General features: G+C 37.4%; 1 protein-coding gene across 1 annotated transcript in view; it reads left to right on the top strand.

Moving 5' to 3' along the window:
• Positions 1 to 14,892, top strand: part of TRPC1 (transient receptor potential cation channel subfamily C member 1) — a 40,434-nt gene extending 25,542 nt beyond the window's left edge. The window contains exons 9-13 of the mRNA XM_050965889.1: positions 666 to 809; positions 4,776 to 4,951; positions 8,670 to 8,871; positions 9,471 to 9,665; positions 11,947 to 14,892. Coding sequence (XP_050821846.1) covers positions 666 to 809; positions 4,776 to 4,951; positions 8,670 to 8,871; positions 9,471 to 9,665; positions 11,947 to 12,174 — 945 coding nt within the window. The 3' untranslated portion in view covers positions 12,175 to 14,892. The remainder of the gene's footprint in view (positions 1 to 665; positions 810 to 4,775; positions 4,952 to 8,669; positions 8,872 to 9,470; positions 9,666 to 11,946) is intronic.

The raw sequence follows: 14,892 nt of genomic DNA on the forward strand, positions 1-14,892 counted from the left end.
GTATGCTCACTCCTGTCCTCCTTCTCTTTTGATCTGTTTCTTACTGCTTATGATTTCTCAAGTGTGACCTCTTGAGAGTGGCACATATCAGATGTGTGAAGGGTAGAAGTGTGTGTATACTCATAAGACATCCATCATTCTAAAGGAAGCATTATCTCAGAGTCCTCTCCCCTTCCAAAATTGGTTAAGACTTGCAAGTCTATCATCATTACATAAGTTGGTTTGTTCTGTGTCTTACAGTATTTTTTTGCTTATCGTTATTTGCTTGACGGTAGTGCCTATATCAGGGCCCCGTGTGGTAGATGCTGTTCATGCAGTAGTGAGAGTCCCTATTTTAAAGAGTTTACAACCTAAATTGGTAATACAGAGTAGAAAGGAAAACAGCACCCAGAGGAGAAGTGACTTTTGCAAGCTCACACAGTATAGGTGAGTGGCAGAGCCTTGAATTGAACATAAGTCACCTGCTTCCCAGTTCAGTGCCCTATCTACTAACCACTCTGGCTTGTATCTATGTGAAATTTTATTTTAGCTACATAGAATACATTGTCTGAAGGCAGACTCACCATTTATTGTAGAATACCTTTGAATCACACTTGTAATAGATTCTTCTTATTTGTTTTTTTTAATAATGTAAGTAACTTCAGCTTTTTCTTTTGAAACTCTAGTTCCATGATTTTGCTGATAGAAAGGACTGGGACGCATTCCATCCTACGCTGGTGGCAGAAGGTCTCTTTGCTTTTGCTAATGTTCTTAGTTACCTTCGACTCTTCTTCATGTATACAACCAGTTCTATCCTAGGACCACTTCAGGTAAATAATATTGCTGTCAGAGAAAATGCTAGACTTGAACTTGTACATATGTATTTTGATATAGTCTTTAATTGCATGATCATATACTAGTTTTTCCATATTCCCCTCCCTCATTCAGGGTACAGGATGGACACAAGTGGTGGTGGGCGGGCAAAGTTAAGATTGAGCATTCAAATCTGGCATTTCCGAACTTTAGGGTGCTTGACTTTGCAACCCAACATTCTTTTAACAGATTTATTTTAGCTCTGTATTAAAATGTAGCCCCCTAATTGTGCTCTGAAAAGGAAAAGTAATAGAAATTTCACATGTTGAATTTTTGTAAAAATTCAAGATAGAAGTTACTTTAGAAAGAATATTTGTTTTGTAGCCGATTAACTGCCTCTTTCTGTAATCTTCCCAAACAGTTATTTTCTCTTGCCTTTGTCTCTCTCTAGCTGTAGTTCTGTATCTCAGTTACTTTGCCACTTTTTTCTTTTTATTTGTTTCTCATTTTTCTTCCCCACGCACACGTGCTCACACAATGAAAAAGCAGTCGTATACTTTCAGGCAGCTACTTAACATATTGATGTTAAAGTAAGAGTATTATATTTATAGTACAAATACACTGAACATTAAAGTATCTCCTACATTTTAAAGAGGTTTGCTGTTTAACATACCTGTTTATGTACTACATCTTTCTTATGTATTTTTATTAGGCAGCTATGTAGTGAAGTCAAAATTCTGAGTAAACAAAAATAGTCAACAGTCACCCTATTCAGTTGCACACTGAATCTTGTTATTACTGTTGACCAGTACAAGTTGAGCAACAACTCTTAAAGTATTTTCCAAAAGTAGGTCACAAGTTCAAATAGTAGTAATTAAACATGGTATGACACCCCAACAGTGAAAAATGAAGGGAAGCTACTGTGTTCTGTTGACTGTTAGAGATATTTTAAGTACTGAATCATTTTACATGTTGGCTTATGAAACCTATTTTAAGAAAAAAGTCAATTATAAGTTTATTAATACTAGATATATTAAAAAGAGCTTTTTACAAAATTTGGTTTTGTATACTAACATTTTCAGCTTTCAAGTTGTCTACAAATTATAAACACTTGGAAAGATATAGTGTGACTGTAGTTACAGTAACAGGTATCTGATCTGTGTACTAGTTGCCTGGTCCACTGTACTCTGAAGAAAGTGCTTTTTTTTTTTTTTTTTTAAACTTCCATGCAGCTTTCATGTTTTGGGGGCATAATTTTATTTTGCTGGGTTTTGTAACTTGTGTTGAAAGGATGAAAATTATGAAATTTAAGGAAATACTAAATCTGACAGCTCTTACTCTCTGTCCTAGGTCACAGCTTGGTACAGAGATCCCTTCCTTTTCATATAGTCCAAAGATGTATACATCCTATAAAATAGCAGTGTACTACCAATCTCTGGATCCAGTATATATATCATGCCCCCAAAACAAGAAAGCTGTGTGGAAGTAAAACTAAAATCACTTTCTTTAGAACACTGTGGACCACAGTGCAGCACATATGATGGCTCATATGTCTGTCTTTCCATGGTATTATAGCTGTTTTGGTCCTCAGATATTAGAGAGAAGGTGGGTGAGATAGTATTTTTCATAGAATATCAGGGTTGGAAGGGACTTCAGGAGGTCATCTAGTCCAACCCCCTGCTCAAAGCAGGACCAACCCCTAACTAAATCCCCAAATCCCTAAGTGGCCCTCGCAAAGATTGAACTCACAACCCTGGGTTTAGCCGGCCAATGCTCAAACCACTGAGCTTTATTGGACTAACTTCTGTTGGTGATAGAGAAAAGCTTTTATGCTACACAGATCTTGTCTTCAGGTCTGGGAAAGGTACTCAGAGTGTCACAGCTAAATAGAAACTGGAATAAGTAGTTAACACACATTCTAATGGATCATTCAAGGTGAAGTGGCCCGTTAACACCCTGCAATCGCTGGACAAAAATGGGGGTTAGTGGGCTATAATTGTCGTAATAAAGACGCTAGAATTATGGCTTATTAAGACCAGGATTTTTAGTGTCTAGTGAAGTTATATATTTAAACTCGCAGGCTTGTCTTTTGAAGGTGTTGTTCAGGTTTCTTTTGAGGGTGAAGACTGAGAGGTCAGATATGGAGTAATCATTTTGTGAAAAATGTTCACCCACGGGTGATTATGGTGTTTTTGTCTTTTATCGTTTTTCTGAGTGAGTTCATTTGAGAGCGTAAGGATTGTCTGTTTTCACCCATGTAGTTGTTGTTGGAGCATTTAGTGCAGTGGATGAGGTATATCACATGTTGTGAGAGGCATGTGTAGGGCCCATGAATCTTGAAAGGTGTGTTGTGGAAGGTATTGATCATCACAGTAGTGGAGATATATCTGCAGGTTTTGCATCTGTTGTTATGGCAGGACGTGGTGCCACTTTGGGTTGGTGGATCCTGGTCTGGAACTTTCTTCTGTTGGTGAGGTTGGGGAGTTGTTTGAAGGCCAGAAGAGGGGAACTCGGGAAAGATTTATTTGAGGATGTGGTCTCCATTGTGTGGGTTGTAATTGGTTAATGATGTTCCACATAGGTTCCAGAGTGGGGTGGTAGGTGACAACTACGGGGTGTGCAGTCAGAAGGGGTTTTATTTCTGTATTGAAACAGATTCTGTTGGGATATTTGAGTAGCTCATTCCGTGATGCGATATGCTTCTCTGGTGGAGTGTCCTTGTTTGGTGAAGGTGGTTTTAAGTGTGTTTTCTAACTTTTTTCTTGGAGCATATTCTGTGCTATCAATAGGCCTGGCTGGAGATAACCGATTTCTTGGTGTGTTCGGAGTGGTTATTCGATCTGTGGAGGTAAGTATTGTGATCTGTTAGTTTTTTGTATATAGGTATCTGTAGGATTATACTGTTGCACCTTATTGTGATTTCCAGAAAGTTGATGCTGGTGTGGGGCTGTTCTAGGGAGAATTTAATGGACACGTAGTGGTTGTTGAAGTTGTGGTGGAAATCTATGAGGAGTTTAGATAGTGTGTCCAGGGGATCAAAATATCATTGATGTGTCACAGGGGTATCATTGGTTTCATGGTACATTTGTCCAGAAATTTCTCCTTAATGTAGCCAGTGAAGAGGTTGGCATATTGGGGAGCCATCCTAGTATCCAGGGCTGTTTCCATGGCTTGAACAAAGTGTGTGTTGTTATATAAAATTGTTATGGATTAGGATAAAATGGATGAGTTTAGCAATGAATTTGGGGTGGATATCTGAGTGCTGTCCATTGTATTGTAGATATTTGAGGCAGACAACGATTCTGTCGTTGTGAGGCATATTGGTGTATAGGGAGGAAAGGATAGTGTTCTGAGGGAGGTTGTTAATGTTGAAGAGTTTCTGGAGGAAGTCAGTTGTGTCTGTCTGTCGTGTGTATTCATAGTGACTCAGGGATTAGGATTACACTTTTACATGGTTAAATCTGTTTTAGAACTCACATACCTCATGATGTAAGGGCCATCATATGTGCTGTAAATATTAGATGGTGGAATAACTTTGTAGAACTTAAATGTGGGAAACGGCCCATACTGTATGTTTGTTTAAATGTCATACATTTTTACATATACCTAATAATTCACTTAGGCCTTATCTATCCTGGAAAAATGTACCAATTTTGTTTTGAAAAATGATTTAAACTACTCCTCAGATTGCTACTCAAATCTGCCTGTTTTTAGGCCTGAGGCCTTGTTTGTCTAAGCCTAATATCTTACAGACCTGTTAGCTATGTGTTACAATGTTAAAAAATACTTATATTTTATCTCTATATCCTAAATATACCTGATATTGTCTATTCTTGGCTACAGTCCTGAATTCTTATACAAATGGTATTGACATTAAATTAAAAAAGTAGTATTCACAATATTTTTTCTGGTAGGGACTGAGTGAAGGAATATGGATAATTTATTATTTCATTGTTAATGGAAATTGGTAATCTGTTCCACAGATTTCAATGGGGCAGATGTTGCAAGACTTTGGAAAATTCCTGGGGATGTTCCTTCTTGTCTTGTTCTCATTCACAATTGGATTGACCCAACTGTATGACAAAGGATTTACCGTAAATGAAGAGAAGGACTGTGCAGGGATCTTCTGTGAACAGCAAAGCAATGACACATTCCATTCGTGAGTTTTAGAATGTTAAATAAAATATTAATTTAAAAAATCTGCTGCAGGACGTTTACCTGAGTGGTGTATGTATACTGGAAAATTATGACCTGGATTCACTAGCGTTGCAGCTCCACCAATGATATCAACTGAACATTGATGTATTGGCAGGTCTCTAAGTAACACACCAGTAGAAACAAAAGCATCAAGTCTGTTCACCCGGTATAACGTGAGTGGTTTGAATCTCACAAAACCACAGAGTAGACTCAGCCTATGAGGCTAAAATGCCATTCCTTAACACAATTAAACTGTTCCCTCCTGTCCACACATGTAATAAAAAAAGATATAATGTGGGCACTCCCACTTATAGTATATAACAGTACACACCACCTGCACTGTAACAGTTGTTACAGTGCAGGTGGTGTGTGGCGTATTGTGATTTCCAACAATCCATTATGAAATTCCATTTTATCTGATATTAAAAACTAGTACTGGGATAAAAAATTCCGTACAAGACCTACCCTTGGTAAGCTTAGCGGGGTAAACAAATTTAATGCATATGAAGTGTGTTAATAGCACCAACTTGAGCAAAGAAGTGCCATTACACAATCTTTGCTGTACTTATTGGATTAGTATTTGGGTATCAAGTGATGAAAAGCTACTATGCTAACCTACTATGCTGCCTACTTACAATTGGTTTTTATGCTTGTAAGTACAAAATTGTAAAAGAAGAAACATAGAAAAGTTTCGGTTTACAGATACTTTCTTCTATTTCAATCAGCTGAAGATGTCTTTAAAATTTTTTTGAAGGCTGTTAAAATAATCATATAGATTGGAGTGCTTTGGTATTTTTTAATTTCTAGAATGACAAAGACATTGAATTTGGGAGTGTATGCACAGTGACAATTTTTTCATAAGGAATTCTAATAAGCAGAAAATTTGCACACTGTGGGTTGATCCGTATGTTCCTTCCTACATTAACAACTTCAAGATGAACTATAAAGACTCAGAAATGTTTGGGTTTTTTTTTCCAAACTATACCTGTTTAAACTGTAGTCATAAGAAATGTGAGGTTCTTTGTATTTTAATATATTGTGAAGTGTCTCCACAGCAGCTGGATATTAAGTTGAAATCAAAGTGATTTTGAAGATATTTACTACAGTATGGCTTATGAACTCAGTGATCTGCAGATAATAAAAATGTTTCATATGTGTCCACTGAGATTATAAAGTTGAATTACTTGGTAATTGTCTCTCTGGCAGAACTATAACTTCTCCAGTGGTAGTGTCTCATGTTATTATGGTGATCAGTTACCATTAAATACTGAACCTCACTCACATAGGACCTGATCCAAAATTCAATAAAGTCCATGAGAGTCTTTAATAGTCACTGTGTTGGGCATTGGATTAAACCAATGTTGCATCTAGATATTGTCTGTTTTTTATTGTTTTGTTTTTGGAGAGGAGGAGTTGAGACCAAAAGTATTCTAGGGAAAACTACTATTTTAAATGTAATGATTTGAAATGGAAAGAAAGGCTCTGATATATCATCAGTTAGGGCAGATTGTGATACCCTTACTGACAAGTCTGTAGCACCTCACTCTATAAGTAGCCCTGCTGATTTAAGTGGGACTGCTTATGATGTAAAGAACTATTCAACATAAACAACAGTATCCGTCTGGCCCTTAATTAGTAATAACTGAATGAGGCTGGCAGTTCATGCTCATAGACTCATAGACTTTAGGGTCAGAAGGGACCAATATGATCATCTAGTCTGACCTCCTGCACAAAGCAGGCCACAGAACCCTACCCATCCACTTTTATAACAAACCCCTAACCTATGTCCGAGTTATTGAAGTCTTCAAATTGTGGTTTGAAGACCTCAAGCTGCAGAGAATCCACCAGCAAGTGACCCATGCCCCATGCTGCAGAGGAAGGCGAAAAACCTCCAGGGCCTCTGCCAATCTGCCCTGAAGTAAGATTCCTTCCCGGCCCCAAATATGGCGATCAGCTAAACCCTGAGCATGTGGGCAAGACTCACAAGCCAGCACTCAGAAAAGAATTCTCTGCAGTAACTCAGATCCCATCCCATCCAACATCCCATCACAGACCACTGGGCATATTTATCTGCTGATAATCAAAGATCAATTGCCAAAATTAAGCTATCCCATCATACCATCCCTTCCATAAACGTATCAAGCTTAGTCTTAAAGCCAGATATGTCTTTTGCCCCCACTACTCCCCTTGGAAGGCTGTTCCAGAACATCACGCCTCTAATGGTTAGAAACCTTCATCTAATTTCAAGTCTAAACTTCCTAGTGTCCAGTTTATACCCATTTGTTCTTGTGTCTACATTGGTACTAAGCTTAAATAATTCCTCTCCCTCCCTAATATTAATCCCTCTGATATATTTATAAAGAGCAAGCATGTCCCCCCCTCAGCCTTCTTTTGGCTAGGCTAAACAAGCCAAGCTCTTTGAGTCTCCTTTCATAAGGCAGGTTTTCCATTCCTCGGATCATCCTAGTAGCCCATCTCTGAACCAGTTCCAGTTTGAATTCATCCTTCTTAAACATGGGAGACCAGAACTGCACACAGTATTCCAGATGAGGTCTCACCAGTGCCTTATATAATGGTACTAACACCTCCTTATCTTTGCTGGAAATACCTCGCCTGATGCATCCTAAAACTGCATTAGCTTTTTTAATGGCCGTATCACATTGGCGGCTCATAGTCATCCTGTGATCAAGCAATACTCCAAGGTCCTTCTCCTCCTCTGTTGCTTCCAACTGATGCATCCCCAATGTATATCTAAAATTCTTATTATTAATCCCTAAGTGCATGACCTTGCACTTTTCACTATTAAATTTCATCCTATTACTATTACTCCAGTTTACAAGGTCATCCAGATCTTCCTGTATGATATCCCGGTCCTTCTCTGTATTAGCAATACCCCCCAGCTTTGTGTCATCCGCAAACTTTATTAGCACATTCCTGCTTTTTGTGCCAAGGGCAATAATAAAAAGGTTAAGTAAGATTGGTCCCAAAACTGATTCTTGAGGAACTCCACTAGTAACCTCCTTCCAGCCTGACAGTTCACCCTTTAGTACGACCCGTTGTAGTCTCCCCTTTAACCAGTTCCTTATCCACCTTTCAATTTTCATATTGATCCCCATCTTTTCCAATTTAACTAATAATTCCCCATGTGGAACCGTGTCAGATGCCTTACTGAAATCGAGGTAAATTAGGTCTACTGCATTTCCTTTGTCTAAATAATCTGTCACCTTCTCAAAGAAGGAGATCAGGTTGGTTTGGCACGATCTACCTTTAGTAAAACAATGTTGTAATTTGTCCCAATGACCATTGACCTCAATGTCCTTAACTACTTTCTCCTTCAAAATTTTTTCCAAGACATTACATACTACAGATGTCAAACTAACAGGCCTATAGTTACTCGGATCACTTTTTTTCCCTTCCTTGAAGATAGGAACTATGTTAGCAATTCTCCAGTCATACGGTACAACCCTTGAGTTTACCGATTCATTAAAAATTCTTGCTAATGGGCTTGCAATTTCATGTGCCAGTTCCTTTAATATTCTTGGATGAAGATTGTCTGGGCCCTCCGATTTTGTCCCATTAAGCTGTTCAAGTTTGGCTTCTACCTCACATGTTAATTTATTTTACATGTGTGTGAAGTTTTTTAATATGTGGTCTAACTATAGATTATTTTCTTTTTGTAGGTTTATTGGCACCTGCTTTGCTCTGTTCTGGTACATATTCTCCCTTGCACATGTAGCAATCTTTGTCACTAGATTTAGCTACGGTGAAGAATTGCAGTCTTTTGTGGGCGCTGTTATTGTTGGTACCTACAACGTAGTGGTTGTGATTGTCCTTACCAAGCTCTTAGTGGCGATGCTTCATAAAAGCTTTCAGCTAATAGCAGTAAGTAAATTAATTATATATATATTTTTAAGTCAAAGTGTCAGCAATGTTCTTGGTGCTGTACAAGAGCGTTAGTCGCTACACTGAGGATTCTGGTCTAATGCTTGATTGTGGAAACACATTCAAGAGTAACTTTATGCACGCAAGTAGTTTCTATGAGTTCACATGCATAAGTATTTGTAGGGTCATGAACTGAATGGCAGAGATCAGACAAGAATGTTTGGCTTGTTTTATTTTCCCTGTTATAATTGTATCAAAGTATTGTAGTGTTAACATTTTTTAAAGTGCAGACATGTGGGAATTAAATATTAAGTCTAATGGCAGCTGAGTATAGAATCAGTTTTTGTCAGTTCATTGAACCTTTTGGTTATTTTAGATATTTCTTTAAAGTGCATTTAACATGTGGGTTAGACACACTAATAGTTTTGACTTTTTTTTATGCCATAGCCTATATTGGTGAATTTATTCATTGTTCGTGTTTAAGGTACTGGAAAATGTAAACCACATAAAGTTACTAACATAAATTCTCATAACATTACATATTCTTTTGCAGACTCTTGTTCATTTTATCACTTATCTTAATATTTCTGATATTTTAGAATCATGAAGACAAAGAATGGAAATTTGCTCGTGCCAAGCTTTGGCTTAGCTACTTTGATGATAAATGCACACTACCTCCACCTTTCAATGTCATTCCCTCTCCCAAGACTATCTGCTATCTCTTCAACAGTCTTAGTAAATGGATCGGCTCTCATACTTCGACTGGCAAAGTCAAACGTCAGAATAGCCTAAAGGTAAGAAATTGTCTGGAAAGTTAAGTGTATGTTAACAATCATACAAATATTCCTTACTGAAATGAACCTAAGAGAATTTATCTTTTTGTCTACTCTGGAAGTTCCTATCATGCTGTGGGTGGTATCATAAATAAATCACAATAATATATTCTAAGTATAGTCTTAGTTATATTCAAAATAATGGGTAAGCTGATAGGGGATTCAGTCAATTAAGAATTAAAGGGTAAGAATATAATTGCCCATCAACATGATTTTTATGGAAAATAGTTCTTATCAAACAAACCTGATGTAATTCTTTGAAGAGAGAAGTTTAGCTGATGAAAGTAACTGAGTAATTGTAATATATTTATGTAAGATCATTGATGTAGTACCGCATGACACACTGATTAAAAATTAGCACTATACAATATCTGCAGAGCCCACATTAAATGAAATAAGAACTGGGTAACTGATGGAGCTCAAAAAATAGTTGTCAGTGGGGAATCCTTATCAAATGTGGGGAGGCAGGGGGAGGATGTAGTGGGGTTCTCTAGTGATCAGTAAGAAGCCTGATGCTTTTCAGCATTTTTGTCAATAATCTGGAAGTAAATATAAAATCACCGCTGAGAAAATTGGTGGCTGACACAAAGATTGGTTGAGTAGTAAGTAATGATGATGACAGGCCAATCATACAGAGTGATTGGGATTGCTTGGTAACCTGGGCTCATTCAGACAAAATGTGTTTTAAATACAGCCAGTACGAAGTTATACACGCAGGAGCAAATAATGCAGGCCATACCTGTAGAACAGGGGACTGTAAATTCTGGAATGCAGTGATTATGTAAAGGATTTAATGGTCCTGTTGGACAAGCAACTCAACATGAGCTGCAGTGTGATACTGTGACAAAAAAGAGCTAATGTGATCTTTGGATGTATAAATAGGGAAGTAGTCAGCAGGCGTAGGGAAGTGATTTTTATCTCCGTATATGGGATTGGTGAGATCAATAATAGAATACCATGTAACAGTTCTGGAGCCCGCATTTTAAAAAGGATGTTGAAATATTGAAGAGGGTGCAGACAAGCACCACAAAAACGATTACAAGGCTGGAGAAAATGCCCTGCAACAATGAGAGATTTAAAGATCTCAATCTGTGTAGTTTATCAGAAAGAAGACTGACTTGATTACAGCATATAAGTATCTTCACAGGGAGAAAATATGGGATACTAAAGGTTTATATAATCTAGCAGGAAAAGGCATGATAAGAACCAGTGATAGCTGAAGCCAGAAAATTCATTGTTTAAAATGTGTTCCTCATTTCTAATTTGAGAGTGCTTAACCTTTGGAACGAACTACCAAGAGAAGTGGTGGATTATGTCTTCTAATCAAGATTAGATGTCTTTCTAGACGATGCTTTAGTCAAACACAAGTTGTTAAACTCAAGATGGGGTAACTGGGTGAAATATAATGGCCTGTGATATAGAGAAAATCAGACCAGATGATCTAATGGTTCCTTCTGGCCTCAAACTCTGTAAGCCTGTGAATCCAGAATATAAATGTCAGCTCAGAACAGGAACAAAAAAAAATTATTTCAGATTTTAATTGAGGTTTTTAATTAAGGCTGGCATAATTTTCCATGTTTCAATAAAACCAAACCTGCTAACCAAATATTTAATGGCCCTGCTGCTTGATGTAAAACCTAGTAACACTTTTTTTCTTCAGTGTTGAAATTTGTAATAATTTTGAAAATGGTGCAGTTAGAATATGCTGAAGGTGGGGAGGGGGACAACTAATTTTAAACATGTCACATGACATGTCAAAATAAATAACCAAAAAAGGAACACTGGAGTCTCTTAATTTTTTTGGTTTTACATTTTCTTTAAATAAACATAGTTAATGTACCCTATAATTATGTATACTAATTGCTACTGCTCCTTCTTGCAGCCAAAAATATTTCAAGCAAACCAGATTGAAAGACTGTACAGAACATACATTTAAGCACAGAAATACTATTAATGACTAGATGGAAATCTCGTACATCTGTATAACTTTTTACAAGCCAGATAGATTAAAAGACCTTCGTTTCTGCTTCACGAATTGGGCATTGTAGGCTTCATTTTTATCTCAAAAGGCTGCACACAGTGTCACATACATGCACACAAGTTGAGAATTGGTACATTGAGATTTCCAATTTGTGTGCACATATGTGATGCTGTCTGTGCAATTGGCTTCAGGGATCAAAAATTAAATAAATACATTAAAATAAATCCCTTTTGTTTAGTAAACCTGTATATTTGTTTCAAGGAATGGAGAAATCTGAAGCAAAAGAGGGATGAGAATTACCAAAAGGTGATGTGTTGTTTAGTCCATCGTTACTTAACCTCCATGAGACAAAAGATGCAAAGCATGGATCAAGCAACTGTGGAAAATCTCAATGAACTGCGGCAAGATTTATCAAAATTCCGAAATGAAATGAGGGATCTGCTTGGCTTTCGGACATCTAAATATGCTATGTTTTATCCAAGAAACTAAGATCCAGATTTTAAAAGGAACGTGTCTAACTTTAGGTACTCACAGTTGAAAGTGTTGGTCTAAGTCTGTTGCCAGACCAAATAGAAAAGCAAATTTTTTGCACAACTTTAAATTTGAAAATGTATTTGCATGAGTTTCAGCTAAGTTCAAAAGATGTGGAAATGAATGCAAAAACTGTCATTCTTTTAAGCTCTTGAAGTGTGTAATGTACCAGTATGTAAAATATGTACATAGCATTTTACAATAAATGTTCCCCAAAATATGGATTTTGACAGGTCACATTAGCTGTCAGGCTTTGGTCTTCATAGCTGGCATGTTGCATTTATTTCCCCTATATTTGCTGTTTTGTCCCTCTTAGTTACTGTTTTTTCAAGTTGTGGGAAAAGATGGAGATCTTAACAATACTTAAAAATATACCTGGTGCTTTCGTAATAGAAATTTAACCAGTATATGATTTAAAGTAGGTTGCAGAAGATTGCATGACTCCGAAAATGTTTTTGTACATGATGCTGTTGACTGAATATTAACAACTGTAAAACATTGGGAAATGAAATTTGTGATTTGTTCCCTGAAAATTGCAGGGTACTGTGGATGCTGAACTCTGGACATAGAGCCAAAATAAGCTACCCATCGCCAGAACTTTCATGGATTTGTTTAAAATAGTTGTGTCCTCTCAAAACATGTTAAGATTTTTCAGGTAGTACCCTGTGTGTACATTTGCAATATGCAACTCTTGGGATTTGGGATTTTTTTAATTAGCCTCTTAATTTTGAGTAGTGTTCAGAAAACCTTGTGTATCTGGATTACACACAGTTGTTCTTTGGCATAGGAAAACGTAATTTTTAACAAGAATTAGATATCGGTCTAGAGCATGAATGTTACTTGTTTGCCAGGCTAAACATTTCTTGTCCATTAAAACAAATGGAAATACTGTACAATTCTTTCTATGTAAGAACATACACTATGCCTTGACATTGGAAGATGTGCATTCAGAAGGCTCTCTTTTAGAGTATGTATACACCACAGCTGTGAATGTGTTTTCCAGCACAATAGTACTCCTGGGTGAATTCTGCACCAAAAAAGTATTAAAAATTCTGCAACAAAAGATTAAGAATGTTGCGCACGTTTTAAAATTCTGCTAATTTTATTTGTCAATAACACTACATAATAATGTCAGTTTCAATTATTTTGACAAGTATTTTGAAATAAATTATCAGCAAGTATGTTGGTAACAATACAGACACACACACAGTTCCCCCCAGGAGTAGAAAGTTAAAGAAACCCCTATGACAATCCAGTTCCTGTTTCTCTGCCCCCTTTGTCCCCAGAGCCCAGCTGCAGGGCCCCCCTTAGCCCAGAGATGCTCCTCCCAAGGCAGACACCTGCTCCCCTACTCCTCAGAACCCAAGGAGAAACAGCCTGATGCTCACTGCCATCTCCTCTCAAGGTGTGCAGGGAATAGAAGCTGCTGGGAACCCTCTAGCTCCCTCCCCCTCCCCCCAGCAGTGTCCTCTATGTGTGAGAACTGGGCTCTGTTGGGTCCAGCGGCCCCTAGTGGCAACAAGCAGCACTGCAGCCCATTTATGTGGGGGAAAGGAAATTCTGCATGCACAACATGAATTTTTGCAAAATTCTGCATTGCGCAGTGGCGCACAATTCCCCCAGGAGTAACAATAGACAGACTTGCTAAAAGTAGCAGCGTAGTTGTGGGTAGCACAGGTTGTGGCTTTTTATAACCATCCAAGTATGTATCTAGGGAGCCCAGGCCGGTTTGTACTCAGGCAGCTAGCCCAACTTGTTGCCCACATTACCCCAGCTACACAGCTATTTCTAGCACACTAGCTTGAGCAGAGCTGGCATGTGTCTAGCTACCTGTGTTGAGAAGTACCCTCCCAGCTGCAGTGTAGATGTACCCTGTGAGAGATTTTTTTCATATGCTATTTTAAATTGATCTTGATATTTTATGTTCTTCCTGAATTTACTGCTTCCAACTGTAAGGTGTTTGTGTCAGAATTATTATTAAACATAATTATTTGTGACTTTTATTGTGCTTACAATGGCAGGTAAAGGCTTTGTGAGCTTTCTGTGATAGAGGGTACCATATCTTCATATGCTTGTGTATAATTCAAGTTGACAAACTATAATTGAGAAAATGTGAGACTCCTGTATTTTTTAATATGAAAAACACATATTTATGACAATTAGAGGGTTGTTTGGCAGTAATACTGTCGAGGCAGTGTTCTCCTAACATTCTGGGTTGGATATCAGATAATTAGTGAGTTTTAAGGCCAAAAGGCGCAGGCAGCCACAGTGGCCTATAACCATAACTGATCCTGGGGCTGATAGAGAGATGGGGCTTTTGTCAATGTTCCCCCTTTTGAGGAAGTTCTTATAAAATATTTCTTGTAAAAGTAATATATTTTCTGTACTATGGAATTATGCATATCCCAAGTGGGATTTAAACATCAGGCCTTTTAATCTCCTTCTGTAGAGAGATTCTGAATTGTCCATCAGCTTTTTAATTTGAATGAGTGTGTTCTAAGACAAGAGGATGATCAATTTCTTGACTTGGGTGTGAGTGGTGTTTAGTATATAATCCAAACATAAAAACTGTGCACTGTATGTGTTGTGTCATATACTCCAAAAAAGGAAAGGAAGAAAAAAAATTGAAAAATATGGTTGTATTAGATATTAATAAAAACATATACTTGAAACAAA

This window comes from Gopherus flavomarginatus, chromosome 8 (genome assembly GCF_025201925.1).
Source record: "Gopherus flavomarginatus isolate rGopFla2 chromosome 8, rGopFla2.mat.asm, whole genome shotgun sequence".
NCBI lineage: Eukaryota > Metazoa > Chordata > Testudines > Testudinidae > Gopherus > Gopherus flavomarginatus.